Source organism: Gossypium hirsutum, chromosome D13 (genome assembly GCF_007990345.1).
Source record: "Gossypium hirsutum isolate 1008001.06 chromosome D13, Gossypium_hirsutum_v2.1, whole genome shotgun sequence".
Classification (NCBI taxonomy): Eukaryota; Viridiplantae; Streptophyta; class Magnoliopsida; order Malvales; family Malvaceae; genus Gossypium; species Gossypium hirsutum.
Window position 1 is genome coordinate 16,829,792 of NC_053449.1, and position 16,104 is coordinate 16,845,895.

At 35.6% G+C, this 16,104-nt stretch overlaps 1 protein-coding gene and 1 pseudogene across 1 annotated transcript; both read left to right on the top strand.

Moving 5' to 3' along the window:
* Positions 1-3,291: 3,291 nt before the first annotated feature.
* Positions 3,292-6,056, top strand: LOC107919617 (cytochrome P450 85A). Its single transcript, XM_016849044.2, has 9 exons — positions 3,292-3,683; positions 3,960-4,281; positions 4,394-4,543; positions 4,626-4,871; positions 4,960-5,046; positions 5,122-5,200; positions 5,281-5,387; positions 5,480-5,604; positions 5,698-6,056. Exons 1-9 carry the CDS (start codon positions 3,493-3,495, stop codon positions 5,789-5,791), a joined length of 1,401 nt encoding a protein of 466 aa, XP_016704533.2. The 5' UTR covers positions 3,292-3,492; the 3' UTR covers positions 5,792-6,056.
* Positions 6,057-7,788: 1,732 nt separating this feature from the next.
* On the top strand, positions 7,789-15,212 carry LOC107918939 (UDP-arabinopyranose mutase 1-like; annotated as a pseudogene).
* The last annotated feature ends 892 nt before the right edge of the window (positions 15,213-16,104 follow it).

Below are 16,104 nucleotides of genomic sequence, written 5' to 3' on the forward strand. Positions count from 1 at the left end.
TCTAGAAAAATGATCAATAAAAGTTAGCATATAATTAGCTCCAACTCTCGAAGGCACTCTAGATGGCCCCACAGATCAAAATGAATATACTTCAACGTTCCCTTTATGTTATGGATTCCTCTAGTGAATCAAACTCTCTTTTGCTTCCTAAAAATGCAGTGCTCACAGAATTTTAGTTTGCAATTTCCTTACCCATCAAGAAGTCCTCTTTTTCTCAATTATGCCATGTCATTCTCACTCATATGCCCTAGGCGCATATGTTAAAGTTTAGTAATATCATCATCTGACAAGGAAGAGGAAGCGACAGTTGCATCACCAGTAACAGTAGAACCCTACAAAACATATAACTTGACAGTCTTTCTCTGTCTTTTCATCACAACGAGGGAACCTTTGGAAATCTTCAAAACCCCACTTTCAGCTGTGTATCTATACCCTTTTGAATTAAGAGCACTCAACGAAATTAAATTTCTCTTCAATTTTGGAACATACCGTAAGTTACTAAATGTTCTGACAACTCCATCAAACATCTTAACTTTAATTGTTCCAACACATGCAATTTTACACGAAGCATTATTTCCCATCAAAACAACACCTTCAGACACTTTTCGTAAGTTGTAAACCAATCCCGGTTGGGATTTATGTGGAAGGTGCAGCTCGAATCAAGGATCTACTCCTTACTCATTTTAGAATTGTTGGCAGAAGCGACTAGAAGTTCACCATCGCTGTAGTCTTCTACAACACCAGCTTCACCGAAATTTTCTGGTTGTTTTCCCTTTTAATTCGCAACCTCCCTTTTGATCTTGTTCTGTAGCTTATAACACTCAGATTTAATGTACCTTTTCTTCTTGCAGAAGTTACAAGTTTTACCTCTGTTTGAAGACTTCGATCTACCCTTAGGTTTATCGCGAGGATTCTGTTCTTGTGTCCTTCCACGATCATCATCAGCATTCCATTCTTGTCTCCCACGAACAATGAGACTCTTTCCCTTAGAGTCAGGTTTAACCATAAGATACTTCACCTTATCATACGAGGTCAAAGAATCATAAACCTCATCAATTGTGAGAGACTCGCGGCTATATAAAATTGTGTCTCTAAAGGTTGAATAAAATGGGGGTAACGAACAAAGTAGAATCAACCCTAGATCTTCCTTATCATACTAAACCTCCATAGCTTCCAAGTTTGAGAGAATTTCTTTAAACATTGTTAAGTGTTCGTGCACAGACGCACCTTCCTTCAAATGGTGAGCATAAAGACGCTGCTTCATATGCAACTTGTTGGTTAGAGTTTTCGACATACATATTTGTTCCACCCTCTTCCATAATACAGCAACGGTCTTTTCCTTCATCACATCTTGCAAAATTTCGTTAGACAAATGCAGATGTAATTGTGTTAACGCCTTTCGATCCTTACGTTTCTTCTCTTAATCCGTTAATGTCGAAGACATCTTATCTATCCCTAGCAGGGCATTCTCTAGATCTATCTACGCAAGAACTGCTTGCATCTTAATCTGTCACAACGCAAATCTGGTGTTGCGGTCCAATAGCGGAATTTCATACTTTAAAGACGTCATTACCGTGATCGAGATGAATAACAGGAAGCTTTAGTACCAATTTGTAAAAATAGAACATCGGTAATGACAGTATATCGCAAAGAAAAGAGAAATAAAAATAAAGAACAAACAGATTTTTACGTGGAAACCCTTTCAAGAAAAAAAACCATAGGTAGAGGAGAATAAAATTCACTATGTCAAATTCGAATAATTACAAAAGGAGTTTTGACTATATCTATTTATAGGTTGAAAAAAACCTAATTCTAATCAAAGTCAAATATATTATACTAATAAATGCTAAATATATTATACTCATAAATACTCAATCTTTTAGAAAGAATATATATTTTGTTTAACTTAACTTGTAAGTAATCTCTTAGAATTTAGGTCACACAACTCTAACACTACTAATAATGATTACGTGATGTGAAGTTAGTACCGTTATACACGGTATGGGACAGCAGGGAACCAGTGGGCTAACTTTGTCTCAGTTTGACTTTTATATGGTGCATATTTCACCGACAGATCTCTTGCACTTACACAAAACTGTAGTTCCATAGTTCATTTTTCGTGTCATAATAGTAGTATTCCCAATTTTATGTATTTATATAAGTTTTGATAAATTTGATGTATTTATGTAATTTAATAACTCGTTTGTATAAGTTTCGAAATGGTCCCCTGGTTTAGACAATTGTTGAGAACCGGTTTGGCAGTCAATCACATGAGTATTTACAGTTAGCTAAAGCCATAGACTCCTAGAATAGCATTATCTTTTTTGATTCAAGGGCTCGAGAATTTGAACCAAATTCAATTCTGAGTTTTAATATTTCGAGTTTTGACTAATGGGATATGCAGGGTTTTCAATGCTGTGCCAGACATTCCATAGGGAAAAAAAACAACAGAATAATTAAAGGACTCTCAAAAATTCAACTAAAACTCTGAACTGCTATGACTCTATTAGGATGTATCTTTCACATGCTACCAATCTCAAGAGAAATAAATTAAGCAATCCTATATGACTTACCTTGTGATAGTTGGACTCGAGTATACAGTTCTGCGTTTGATACGAGTATGTGTAATACATTTACTCAATATGTCGTTTGTTTTTTCATGAATTTAATGAAGGTTTTAAAGGGTTTCATGGGTTGTTAATGACATCTTAGTTCCCCAGCTCGTTGAGGGAACTAATTTGGTTTGATGTTTTTTAGTTGATCAAAGGGTATATAGTCCAAAAGGTCAAAAAGTAAGTACAATTTGCAAAAATAGATAGTTTCCAACTAAATTTCTTGGCACCCATTTCTATGAACTCTCCCTTTTTGCCAGTTCATGATATTCCTTTTAGCACATTTCAAAAATGACCCCCAAGGACACATAGCATTTCAGACTTGGCAGAAAACCAGAGTTGAAAAATGGCTACCAGAACTATCTTTCACTCTCTCACAATTCCAAGGATCCATTTCCACTGTTATATTTGTAATGCACAGTAGCAGTCAACATGCATTCAGCACTTGCTAAACTCCCTATTTGGTAGTTTGGCATAAGGTCATTTCAATGGCAACGATGCTTAAGTTGCAGTTTTATATGTAACGATCGAGCTTAAAGAGATGAAAGGTGAGTCCAACAGTACTCACTTAATCTCTTTGACTAAATTTTAGGCAAAAGATCCTGCAATTAAGACTGCAGTAACTCTCTGTTTAAATCTCTTTATTGTCACATTTATTACTTCACTAAGGTAATGATAATAGTAGGGGCTTATTAGGTAAGTGCATGGTTGACTGGCTTATTTAGCATTGCCTTTTTGTCTCTTTCTTGGCCCAGCTTTGTTGTAGTTGTCAAAGGCACACATACCATTCGCAGCACTCCTCTCTTTATGCTTTCTTTAAAAGCCTGAACAAGCCATTCCTCTTGAGGGGATTTTTTTCTTTTATTTCTTGGGAGCATCAATGGCAGTCTTGGTGGTGGTAATAGTGGCTTGCTTGGGGTTTTGCATCTGCTTGGCTCTGTTGAAATGGAATGAGATAAGATATAATAGAAGAAAAGGGTTGCCACCAGGGACCATGGGTTGGCCAGTTTTGGGTGAGACCACTGAATTTCTCAAGCATGGACCAAGTTTCATGAAAAAGCAGAGAGCAAAGTAAGCTTTTTCCACTCATTTTCAACTATTCTTTTTCCTTTTGATCTTTTCACCTTAATGGGGAAATTAACAAGAAGCACGGCATGCATGGTTAAAGGATCTTTCCATTTTGATGCATGCAGTATATCTGCATGGAAACAATCATAAAAAGAAAAGGTTATTCCTTTAGCAGAGAAAGTGACCAATGTGCCTTGAATGGTTTTTAGATTAACTGATAAAAATTATTCCCTTACAGAAGTGTCATGAAACACATTACATGATTTTGTTTTGAAACAGGTATGGGAGTTTATTCAAGACACACTTCCTGGGGTGTCCCACTGTTGTTTCCATGGACCCTGAGCTCAACAGGTACATCCTCATGAATGAAGGTAAAGGGCTGGTTCCTGGCTACCCTCAATCCATGCTTGATATACTAGGGAAACGCAACATTGCAGCCGTGCATGGTGCCGCTCACAAGCGTATCAGAGGCTCATTGCTGTCGCTTATTGGCCCTCATGTGATCAAAGATGAACTGCTGCCAAAGATTGGCAACTTCATGACATCTTTCCTTGAAAACTGGAATGGAAAAACCATTGACATCCAAGAAACAACCAATGAGGTCGGGTCCGCTATATGCTTAACCACAGGGAGACTGCTATAAGATTAACATTTTTTTAAGACAAAAAAAGGGTAAATTAACTTTTTCCCCCCTTTGGAATTACTTTTGTCAGATGGCATTGTTGATATCATTCAAGCAAATTGTTGAAAAGGCACCAAGTTCACTATATGAGATTTTCAAACCAGAGTTTGATAAATTATTAGTAGGAACAATTTCACTGCCTATAAACATGCCAGGGACAAGTTATCATCATGGTTTCCAGGTATAATGTTGAACACCCTGTGAACATTTCTATATGATACCCATACAAATTGCCTAATGTTTTCCATTTTTGATTCTATCAGGGAAGGAAAAGAATTGTGAAGATGTTGAAACAGATTATGGAACAAAGAAGAGCTTCTTCAATAGCCTATGATGACATGCTGTATTGCCTCCTCCATAGCAAGGACTCAAAGTACAATCTCAGCGATGAGGAGATAATTGATCAGATTATTACTATACTGTACTCAGGTTATGAAACCGTGTCGACGACTTCGATGATGGCCGTCAAGTACCTCCATGATCATCCTAAAGCACTTGAAGAACTAAGAGTGAGCCACGAGTTCGACCGCTCGGTTTCTTAATTTATGGAAATCTTTTGATGATTTGATCTTAGTATATATGCTGTTGCATGCCTAGGAAGAACATTTGGAAATCCGAAAAAAGAAGAAACCAGGAGAGGCAGTTCATTGGGATGATTATAAGTCTATGAGCTTCACTCGTGCTGTAAGCAATTTGTGAGACTTGCCACCAGCTTCCCCTTGCAATTAAACAACTAACCTAATCCCTTTTTATGCACAGGTAATATTTGAAACCTCAAGGTTAGCCACAGTTGTTAATGGGTTACTGAGGAAGACAACAGAAGATATGGTATTGAATGGTATGTTGAAGGGATCCCTGACCCTGAGCTTCAAATACTGCCTACATTTTCATATTTTCATGGGTCTATTGCCTTGTCAGGGTTTACCATTCCCAAAGGGTGGAAAATATATGTTTATACAAGGGAAATAAACTATGATCCATTCCTTTATCCAGAGCCATTAACCTTCAATCCATGGAGATGGCTAGTGAGTAACCATAAACTATGATACATTCCTTTATCCAGAGCCATTGCTCATTTTATTACAAGCTTATAAAGCCTCAATAACTGAACTTGCAGGATAAGAACTTGGAGTCTCACAATTACTGTTTCATATTTGGAGGAGGCAGCAGGCTTTGCCCCGGAAAGGAATTGGGCTTGCTTCAAGTTTCTATATTCCTTCACTATTTTGTTACCAGTTACAGGTTGCTGCTACATTAGCTCACAACTGGATTTTCATTTTCATTTTTCAATATATAGTTAAATTAGCTTATTAAATGGGCTTTGAAAATATGCAGGTGGGAGGAAGTTGGTAGAAATGAAATCCATCAATTCCCAAGAGTTGAAGCACCAAAGGGACTGCATATTAGGATATCAAACTACCATGCATGAATCTTATTTAATAAGGCATTATTTTTTCTTGTTTTCGAACGAGACAAGCCGGATTTCATGTAATTATCTTTTAATAAAGTACCGTATAACTCTATCGGCTGAAAAGCAAAGCAAACAAGCAGCATGTGAAGCAAAAACGTTTTAAGAGCGGAAGGCTCAACATGTCATAATGTATGTGTATATCATTAGAACTGTTTAACAGTGAGTATGAACGTGGAAAATGCATGGATCCATGACCTTCATTTGGCTGTCAAACCACGTTCTATCAAAGCAATACAATCATTTTTCATTTCAACTATTTCTTACATTTTCTCTCTCACAAATCCAACTACCGAAAACACAAAGTATAAACCATGTGACATGTTCAGATTATGATTATTATGTTTGGAGTAGATTTGTTCATGGGTTGGGTCACTCGGCCTGGCCTGAAGGCCCCCTTGAAATGTGAGAGAATTTAGAAAAAATATAAGCCATAAAAATAGGCTTAGACAAAAAAAAGGCCTGTTTAAAAAACGAGCCAGGCCTTGGGTAAGGTATTTTTAGCTCGGACCTACCCGGCCCGAATTCACTAAAGGACAAAAAAATCTATTTTTTAATGTTATTTTCTTGTTGTTTTCTCCTTATTTTGCTACCATTTTATTATTATGTTGTTACTATTTTGTTGTTATTGTTTGGATATTGTATAAAACTTATTTTATTGTTAATTTTGTTATTATTTTAAAGCCCTTTGTTAATTTTATTATTCTTTTAGATGCATTTGCTTGTTATTACTTTGTTAATTTTGTTGAGAAATATTTATTTTGATGTTTCTAATATTTTTGATGTATTACATATATTTAAAAATAATATAAAAATAATATGGGTGAGCCAGGCCAGGCCTGAATTTTAACATTTTTATTTAGGTCAGGTCGAGCCCAGACCTAGCAAATGGGCTTGAATTTTAGTTGAACCCGCCCCGTGAACACCTCTAGTTGGGAGCCTTATTCATCCATTTGTCCGAATCCTTTATAATATCTTCTCTTTTTTTTTTCATGATTCCTTGATGATATTGTTAATCGTTACAAACTATATATTTAATTATATTTGAAAAGAAATTTAATTAAGCTCGGTTAATAGACACCTACATTTGATTAACAACCGATTATCTTTTGTTTTATACAATACTTATAATTATCTATAATTCTTTTCCAACCCTTAAATAGGAGGATAAAATGTGCTTGAACATGTTCAAACCCACGTTCTCCTACACTATCAATAATGTTGATGTCAACCGAACTAATACCTATTCGACAAAAACAATTTATTTATAATCGCTCAATTTCAGTATGTTAAAATTTGAGAATCCCTAATCATACATAATTTAATTCTTATAGTTAAATAGTTTAAACAATTAATTATTCCAGTTAAAATACTAATTTTTAACTAAAAAACTATTAATTTAATTTTTTATATAAAAAAACATAGATTTCGAACATTTTTAGTTTAGCATTATGAGTTGAAAAGAATGTTTTTAAGAAAAATGTTTAGCACAACATAAATATATTTTTAACAGCTCAAGCTTATATAGTTGAAAAACAGTATCTATCTCACTTCTTTTGTATCATAATTATTTTAGGTTTTACACACAGATAACATGAATCCCATAAATAGAGTATTTTTTCTTATTAGTTGCCATGTTTTCAACTTTTTTTTTGAACCAATCGTATTTTCAACCTTATAACTGTATATCAAATAATTACATTAAAAAATTTAAAATATCTACCAATCAATACATTTAATATAACAACTAAACTATGTTTCAAAAAAATATATAACATTGTGGTTATGAAATAATATTTATAAAAAAATAATATAAATAACAAATGAGGTTAGTTGGTTGGTAGAGTACATACGTTGAAAATTATAAAAGTTTAAGCTGAAATCCTATTATATATATTTATATTTTTATATAAAAGATATAAAATAATAAAAATACTTTTAAAATAATATAATTTATTTATAAAATAAGAATAACCTAACTGGTGTAAGATCGAGTGATTGATTGAATTTTAACTCACTTGACACAACCAAAATAACATGGGTTGGAGTGGATAAGAAAAATGAAAAAAATGAAAGATCCCAATTCACAATAATCAAAACCTTGAGGATCCATGTAATATTTTCCCATCATTTTATTCTTTTATGTATAGAGAGAATAATCACCTGTCAAGGCATTGAAAACTTGAAACTCCAAATTATCTGTTTCCTGTCTCTGGCTTTCTTCTTCCATGGCAACAGCTCCTTCAACCAAACTCACACCGCTCTTGAAAGATGAGCTCGACATAGTGATCCCCACCATTCGAAACCTCGATTTCCTGGAGATGTGGAGACCTTTTTTCGAGCAATACCATTTGATTATCGTTCAAGATGGTGATCCTTCCAAGAAAATCAGGGTTTCCGATGGCTTTGATTACCAAATTTATAACAGGAACGACGTTAACAGGATCTTGGGTCCCAAGGCTTCTTGCATTTCCTTCAAGGACTCTGCTTGTAGATGCTTTGTTTACATTGTTTCCAAGAAAAAAAATACATCTTCACCATTGATGATGATTGCTTTGTATGTCCCTTTTCATGTTTTTCTCTGCCTATGAAATTATAACAGTTTCAGTTTTTTATTCTTTTTATTTTTATTTTGGTTTTTTTATGTTTAGGTTGCCAAAGACCCATCTGGGAAGGAAATCAATGTGCTTGAGCAGCACATTAAGAACCTATTAACACCATCCACAACCCATTTCTTTAACACACTCTATGATCCATACAGGGAAGGTGCGGACTTTGTTCGTGGTTACTCTTTCAGTCTCCGAGAAGGTGCCCCCACTGCTGTTTCCCATGGCCTATGGCTCAACATCCCTGACTATGATGCCCCAACCCAACTTGTGAAGCCTCTTGAGAGAAATACTAGGTACATATACATTTACATATGCATAATGTTGGTTTGGACTTGATTTGCAAAAAATTGGTCTTGTATTGTATGTTAAAGAGTTATATTCATTAGACTGAAAACAAAGGTCTGCTACCCTAGCACGTCTCTGTCTGTTTCTTTGGCAAGGTTTTGGTTTTCTTGAGTTTTTCTTCTTTCGGCGGCATTTAATTTGATTTAGAGATTTGAAGAGCTTTTTACCCTTTTCTGGCATATTGTCATGAGTCTATGGAGTCAGAATTTGCTGGACTATCCCTTGATGATGAAGAAGAAGAGATCCTGCAAGTACAAGGCGATTCAGATCCGGTGAGTGAGGAAGAAATTCTTAGTCTGGTTGGATGTTTTCTTACAGCCAGTATCATATATCACCCAGCAATGAAAAGCACAATGGCAAATTTATGGCATCCTGTCAGGGGTGTTCAAATTAGAGATTTGGGGAGAAAAGGTATTTATTTAAATTTTTTCATATTATAGACATGGAAAGAGTTATTAATGGTGCTCTTTGGACATTCAATAATCATTTGCTGATCTTGCACAAGTTGCAAAGAGGGGAAGACCCTCTAAGAGTTCCATTAATTTCATCATCGTTCTGGGTACAAGTTCACGGTGTGCCCATTGGGTTTTATTCTGAGAATTTGGCTATGCAATTAGGAAATTTTATTGGAATTTTCCAAGATTATGATGGCTCTAGTTTGAGGAAAGAAAATATGAATTTTATGCGAATTAGAGTTCAAGTTGATATTCAGCGCCCGCTAAAAAGGAAAAAGCAGGTTAAGTTTAAAAACAAGTGCTCCTATGTTAGATTTAAATACGAAAGACTTACTCTCTTTTGCTTTTACTGTGGCCGTCTAGGCCACAATGACTCCTTTTGTGAAGCTAAAATGGAGGCTGGGGTTGAAGTTAATGAGATGGGATGGGATTTGTCATTGCGAGCACAGTCAAGAAAAGCCCAAGCAATGAGTAGTGTCTGGTTAAGGAAGGAGGATCTGAAGGGGGAACGAATAAAAGGGGCGAATTTAAGGGAAACAGAGATTGGGTATGTGTTGAAAAATTCGAGGGAATTGTTGATCCTATTCTAGGTTTTAATTTGGAAGTTAGAAAGGAAAAGAGCTCCATTTGCTGATAGTCAGATAGCCATGGAACATGATTTGGAGAATGAGATGATTATAGGGGAGGAGGGGAAAAAAAGAGTGAGGGAGGATATCGAAGAAAGGAGTGTTATGGAAGGGAGAATCAAGAGGTTGCCTGACAACAATCATTCGTTTCGGCGGCTGCCAAAAGGCAAGCTGGCCGATCGCAATGAAAATCTTAACCTCGAACAATTCATCGGCTTTGGTATTCATTGAAGCTTTAAAATCCCCAGGTGATTTTCTTAATAAAGACTAAAATAAACAAGAAACGGATGTAAAAAATTCGAGGAAATTGTGGTTTTTAGTGTGGAATTAACGTTGAGTCGGTTAGATCTAGAGGAGGACTCTGTCTAGCATGGCAAGGGAATGTTAATATAGTGCTACAAAGCTTTTCAAATCGCCATATTGATGTGATTGTTGAGGAAGGAGACAGGGGAAAGTGGAGACTCACAAGGTTCTATGATTCTCCTTATTTAGGTGAAAGGGATGAATCTTGGAATTTGTTGCGACAACTACGTAATCAGGGTGATTTTCCATGGTTGGTTTGTGGGGATTTTAATGAAATCTTATACGGTTTTGAGAAGAAAGGTGGAATACCTAGAGAAGAAAGAAGGATGGAAGCTTTTCGCAAGGTTTTAGACGATTGTAGTCTGGTGGACTTGGGTTATTCAGGCAAGCGGTTCACGTGGGAGAGGGGTAATTTGCCAGAAACAAATATACAGGAAAGACTTGACAGAGGAGTGGCAACAGAGCAATGGAATACTTTATTCCCAAATACTCTTATTCAGCACTTCCCACATTCATTTTTTGACCATTGTCCACTTCTTATTGATACAAACTTCAGAGTTAAAAGGGCGATAGAAAAGAATTTCAAATTTGAAGCATGGTGGGTTTTGGAGGAGACATTCTTCGATAAAACCAAACGCATTTGGGAAAATTCCACAGGAGATTTTTTATACAAACTGGAAAACTTAAAAAGAGGTTTAGAGAGGTGGGGAGCTTTGATCCAGCAGAGTAGGAGGATGAATAAAGAGGTTTTAACTTCAAGATTGAAATTTTTACTCGAATCAGAGAGAAGTGATGAGAACCTGGCAGAGATTATTGACACAAAACTCCATCTGAACTTTGAGATTGAAAAGGATGAAAGATATTGGGAGCAAAGGGCCCGAATTAATTGGTTGAAATATGGAGATAGAAATACAACTTTCTTTCACAAACAGGCGTCACAAAGAATGAAGCAAAATAGAATCCACATGTTGCAATTTGAAGATGGAAGGGAGGCAGAAGACTGTAGGGAGATGGAGGACATTGCTAGATCGTATTTTTTTAAAGTTATTTTCAACAGGAGGGCAAAATAGCTATGAGAAAATTTTATCAGGTATTGAAAGGTGTGTCTCTGAGGAAGATAACATTAAACTGAAGGCAAGGTACACGAAGGAGGAGATACGGGAAGCCCTTTCAGAAATAGGACCTACAAAAGCTCCAAGAGAGGATGGTTTTCCAACCTTATTTTATCAGAAATGCTGATCAATTATTGGTGATGACGTCTCCAAATTTTGCCTCCAAAGATTAAATGAAGGAATGGAATTGCGTTCAATTAATAAAACAAACATTGTGCTCATCCCAAAAATCCAGAACCCCTCAAGCATTACTCAATTTAGACCTATTAGCTTATGTAATGTGATCTATAAACTGATTGCTAAAGTCATTGCAAATAGACTTCGGGGGGTGATTCATAAATGTATCGATTTAGCATAGAGTGCTTTTGTTCCGAGAAGGCTGATTTCTGATAATGTGTTACTTGCTTATGAAATTCTACACACCTTAAAACTCAAGAGGTTTGGGAAAAAAAGATTCATGGCTGTTAAATTGGACATGAGTAAGGCTTACGATAGAGTTGAATGGGGTTTTGTGGAAGGGGTGATGAAGAAAATGGGCTTTGATCCAAGATGGGTTGATTTAGTATTGAATTGTGTCTCTTCGGTCTCACATTCTGTGATTTGTAATGGAAATATTGGACGAATGTTTCTTCCATCTAGAGGTCTTAGACAAGGGGATCCTCTAAGTCTGTTTTTATTTCTTTTTTGTGGTGAAGGAATCTCAAGTTTAATGAGGCTTGCAAAAGGAGATAACGTTCTTAAAGGTGTTAATGCAAGTCGAAGTGGGCCAGCTATATCTCATTTACTGTTTGCAGATGATTGCATTTTATTTGCAGAAGCTAATGGAAGGGGTACACATTCAATAAAACAGATTCTGCATGATTATGAGGTGAGTTTCGGGCAATGTGTGAATTTTGAAAAATCGACTGTTTTCTTCAATACAAACATAAAAGAAAGTGAAAGGGATGTTGTTTCACAGATCCTTAGAGTCAGAAGAGAAAATGATTTGGAAGGGTATCTTGGGCTTCCTAGTATGGTGGGGAAAAGAAAGAGATTGTCTTTTCAAAATATGAAGGATAGGCTTAAGCAAAAAATCGACAATTGGAGTATCAAGTTTCTCTCCCAAGGTGGAAAGGAAGTGTTTATAAAAGCAGTTCTCCAAGCTATCCCAAACTATTCGATGGCTTGTTTTTTACTCCCTAAGACTCTTTGTACAGATTTGGATAAAATAGTAGCCAATTTCTGGTGGCAAAAGAGACAAAATAAAAAAAAGCATCCATTGGTGCGCTTGGAAGGATATTTGTTTACTTAAAGAAGATGGTGGCCTCGATTTCCGTAATTTTGCAAAGTTCAATATTGTGTTATTAGCGAAGCAGGGGTGGCGTCTTATTAATTATCTGGCTTCATTATTGGCCCGTGTTTTGAAAGCAAAATATTTTCCTAATTCAGATTTCTACAAAGCTCGGTTGGGGAATTTACCTTCATTTACCTGGAAAAGTATTTGGGCTGCGAGAGGACTCCTTGAAAGAGGACGTTGCTGGAGGGTGGGGAGAGGTGATCAAATTTCCATTTGGAATGATTCGTGGATACCAGAGAACGAAGAAGATAGAATACCGATTCAAGATGGAAATGATAATATTAAATTAGTCTCTAATTTAATTGATTCAAATAGTAGGAGTTGGAAAATAAAGTTGATAAGAAATACCTTCCAACCGGTCATAGCGGAGAAAATTTTACAGATCCCACTGGCGGAGACAGTACAAGAGGACTTTCAAGTATGGAGAGGAGAACCGGTAGGGGAGTTCTCCGTAAGGAGTGCCTATAAACTATTACATGAGCCTATCCTTGATCCTAATGGCTTAATGTTACATACCGAGACAAAAAATTTCTATAATAAATTATGGAAATTACATATTCCCTCAAAGATTCAAATGAAAGTATGGAGGATCTCTTGGAATTTTATCCCATCTTTTATCAACCTCAAAATCAAAAGGGTTGTTAGGAATTCTCAATGTCCTAGATGCGTATGTGATGAAGAGAATAGCTGCCATATCTTCCAACAGTGCCCTACATCGATAGAGGTTTGGAATCAGTTAAACCTTTCATGGTTACTGAGTCAGAATAATGATAAAGGAAATGATGAACAACTTCGAATCTTCTGTTGTAGCCTCTGGTTCATATGGTTCAGTAGAAACCAACTCGTATATGAAAGGAAAAACATGTCAGGATCAGAAATTGTTAGGAGGATCAGAGATTATATTACAGAACTTGCAGCTACAAAGGAAGGAAAACTTACTCTTTATTCTCATGAGAATACTCAACAAGTACCCAGAAGGGGAAGGACCATAGTTCATTTTGATGCAGCCTTCGACCGCCAGGATTTCAGATCGGCATCGGGATTAATAACATGGAACGAGGAAGGGGAAATGCTTGCAACACAAGCAGTTACTCATTCCAACATTGCAAATCTATTTACAACAGAGGCATATGTAGGACTACAGGCAATAAAACTAGGGATTAGACTGGGAGTCAACAAAATAGAAGTTATGGGGGATTCGAAAACCGTTATCAAGAAATGTCAAAGCACTAATATAGACAAATCGGTCATTAGAGCAATAATCAAGGATATTCAGATCCATAGAAACAGTTTTCAGGAGATTGAGTTCATTTTCATCCCAAAGGCGAAAAACATCTATGCGCATACTATAGCAAAGGAGGCCTGAGAAAAAGAGAATGCTTTTACCTGGAGAAGGGAGCCCCTGAAATGGTTCGGAGAGCGGTAGGAAACCTCTAGCCAAAACCTTCGGATTGAAGGAAGTGAAGAGTTTTTTGGAAGAAAGAGTAGCAGAGAAAACGTTTTTATTTTTTTGAAAGCCTGCTATTCATTATGGCTGGACATCGGACATGAAAAGAAGAAATAAATGGTATCCAGCTATTTTTGATTTGACTGGTTAGGATAGGATTAGTTTTATTTTTTTATTTTTATTGAACGGGATAGGCTAACTAGGCCCGTTTTGCCTTCCGTCTGCTTTTTTCTTGTAATGGCCTCAGCCCAATTTTTTTTATGTTTTCCATTTTCTTATGGAATAATTCCAGTCAAATTATTCAAAAAAAAAAGAGTTATATTCATTAGTGGTTTTCTTTTGTTAAAGGTATGTTGATGCAGTGATGACAGTTCCAAAGGGAACTCTTTTCCCTATGTGTGGTATGAATCTGGCATTCGATCGGGAACTCATCGGACCGGCAATGTATTTCGGACTCATGGGTGACAGACAACCAATTGGTCGATATGACGATATGTGGGCTGGCTGGTGCATGAAGGTACTCTCTTCTGAAGCAAATCTTTGTTCCCCATCATCTCAGGGAGTATATTGGATTAGTTTAGCAATGGCAAACACACCCTTAATCACATATAATGCGAACTTCTTGTTGTATTGTAGGTTATATGTGACCATTTGGGATTGGGGGTGAAGACTGGGCTACCATACATATGGCACAGCAAAGCAAGCAACCCATTTGTGAACCTGAAAAAGGAGTACAAAGGCATATTCTGGCAAGAAAAAGCAATCCCATTCTTCCAGTCAGTTTCACTTCCAAAGGAGTGTAGCAGTGTTGAAAAATGTTACCTTGCACTTGCGGGCGAGGTGAAGTCTAAGCTTGGTGAAGTGGATCCTTACTTCATAAAGCTAGCTGATGCCATGGTTACTTGGATTGAAGCTTGGAATATGGTCAATTCTCCTGGAGAAAAGCCTGCAATGACTTCTTTACCCAACGCCACTTCTAAAAAGTAAAAAAGCATTTTGATTGAGCAGTACCTTTGTTATCATTACCATCATTTATTTGTTTTTTCTTTGACCTTTTGAGACATTTCCCCCCAATATTTCATGCGTTGGGTTGTTGTTCAACAGCAATTGTTTTAGTTTTAATACAGCAAGGTGAATTTGAATCTCTCATTATTTTGATCATACATTACTTTTTTGCTAATAAGCCCCCCCGCTGGTTCTCGTCATCTTTTTTTATTATTACCACTTGCATTGCAATCTTAAAACCCTGCCCCCTTCATCAGGTAAGGCCACGTGTTCAGGACTAAAATGTAAGAATAATAACCGGAAATTAAATTAATCCATTATTTTTAAATTTATAAAATAGTAAAATTTTTTATAGTTGAATTTACAACATTAAACTAAATAATTAATTATTTTGAATTACATTAAACAACAAGCGATTACAATGTTGTCCAATTTTTTTATATATATTTTGTATTGGTAATTACCCGAATTTACTTCAATCAAACATGAATTTTCCAAATATGGATTTAGAAAGCAAAAATGAGATCAGTTGGAATTTATTTTAAATCCAAAATTTTAATTATATAATATTTATAATAAAAGTACAAAAAAAAACTCAACCATTTTATATAATATTTCAAGTTGTTTATTTAAGGATTAAACATTTAAAATGGGAATGATTTAATCTTTATAAAAATATTTAAATAAAAATTAAATATTTTAAAATATTTAAATAAGAGTTAATATTTTTGAAAGTGTTCAAGTAAGGGATCCTCAAATATTGTATATCAGGTTCTAAATTATGTTTCGATTATTTTTTTTTTAGTTTCAAGCAATATCTGATTCAAGTATTATGTTTTTAATTTTAAACACATCAACATTTATCTATTTTTTTTACAAAATGGGTTGAAGTACCTAAAAAACCCTTATTTGAGTGCTTCTTTAAAAGTTAGGTCTTTATTTGATCATTTTGAAAGGTTTAACGTTTATATGAGCAACCTCTAAAAGGTTGAGCTTTAATTTAAGCATTTACAATAAATTTTATTTTTTCATATAA

Coding starts and splice junctions, on each gene's coding strand:
- LOC107919617 (XM_016849044.2), top strand. CDS start 3,493: ATGGCAGTCTTGGTGGTGGTAATAGTGGCTTGCTTGGGGTTTTGCATC. Junction 3,684..3,959: donor ATGAAAAAGCAGAGAGCAAA/GTAAGCTTTTTC, acceptor GTTTTGAAACAG/GTATGGGAGTTTATTCAAGA. Junction 4,282..4,393: donor TCCAAGAAACAACCAATGAG/GTCGGGTCCGCT, acceptor TACTTTTGTCAG/ATGGCATTGTTGATATCATT.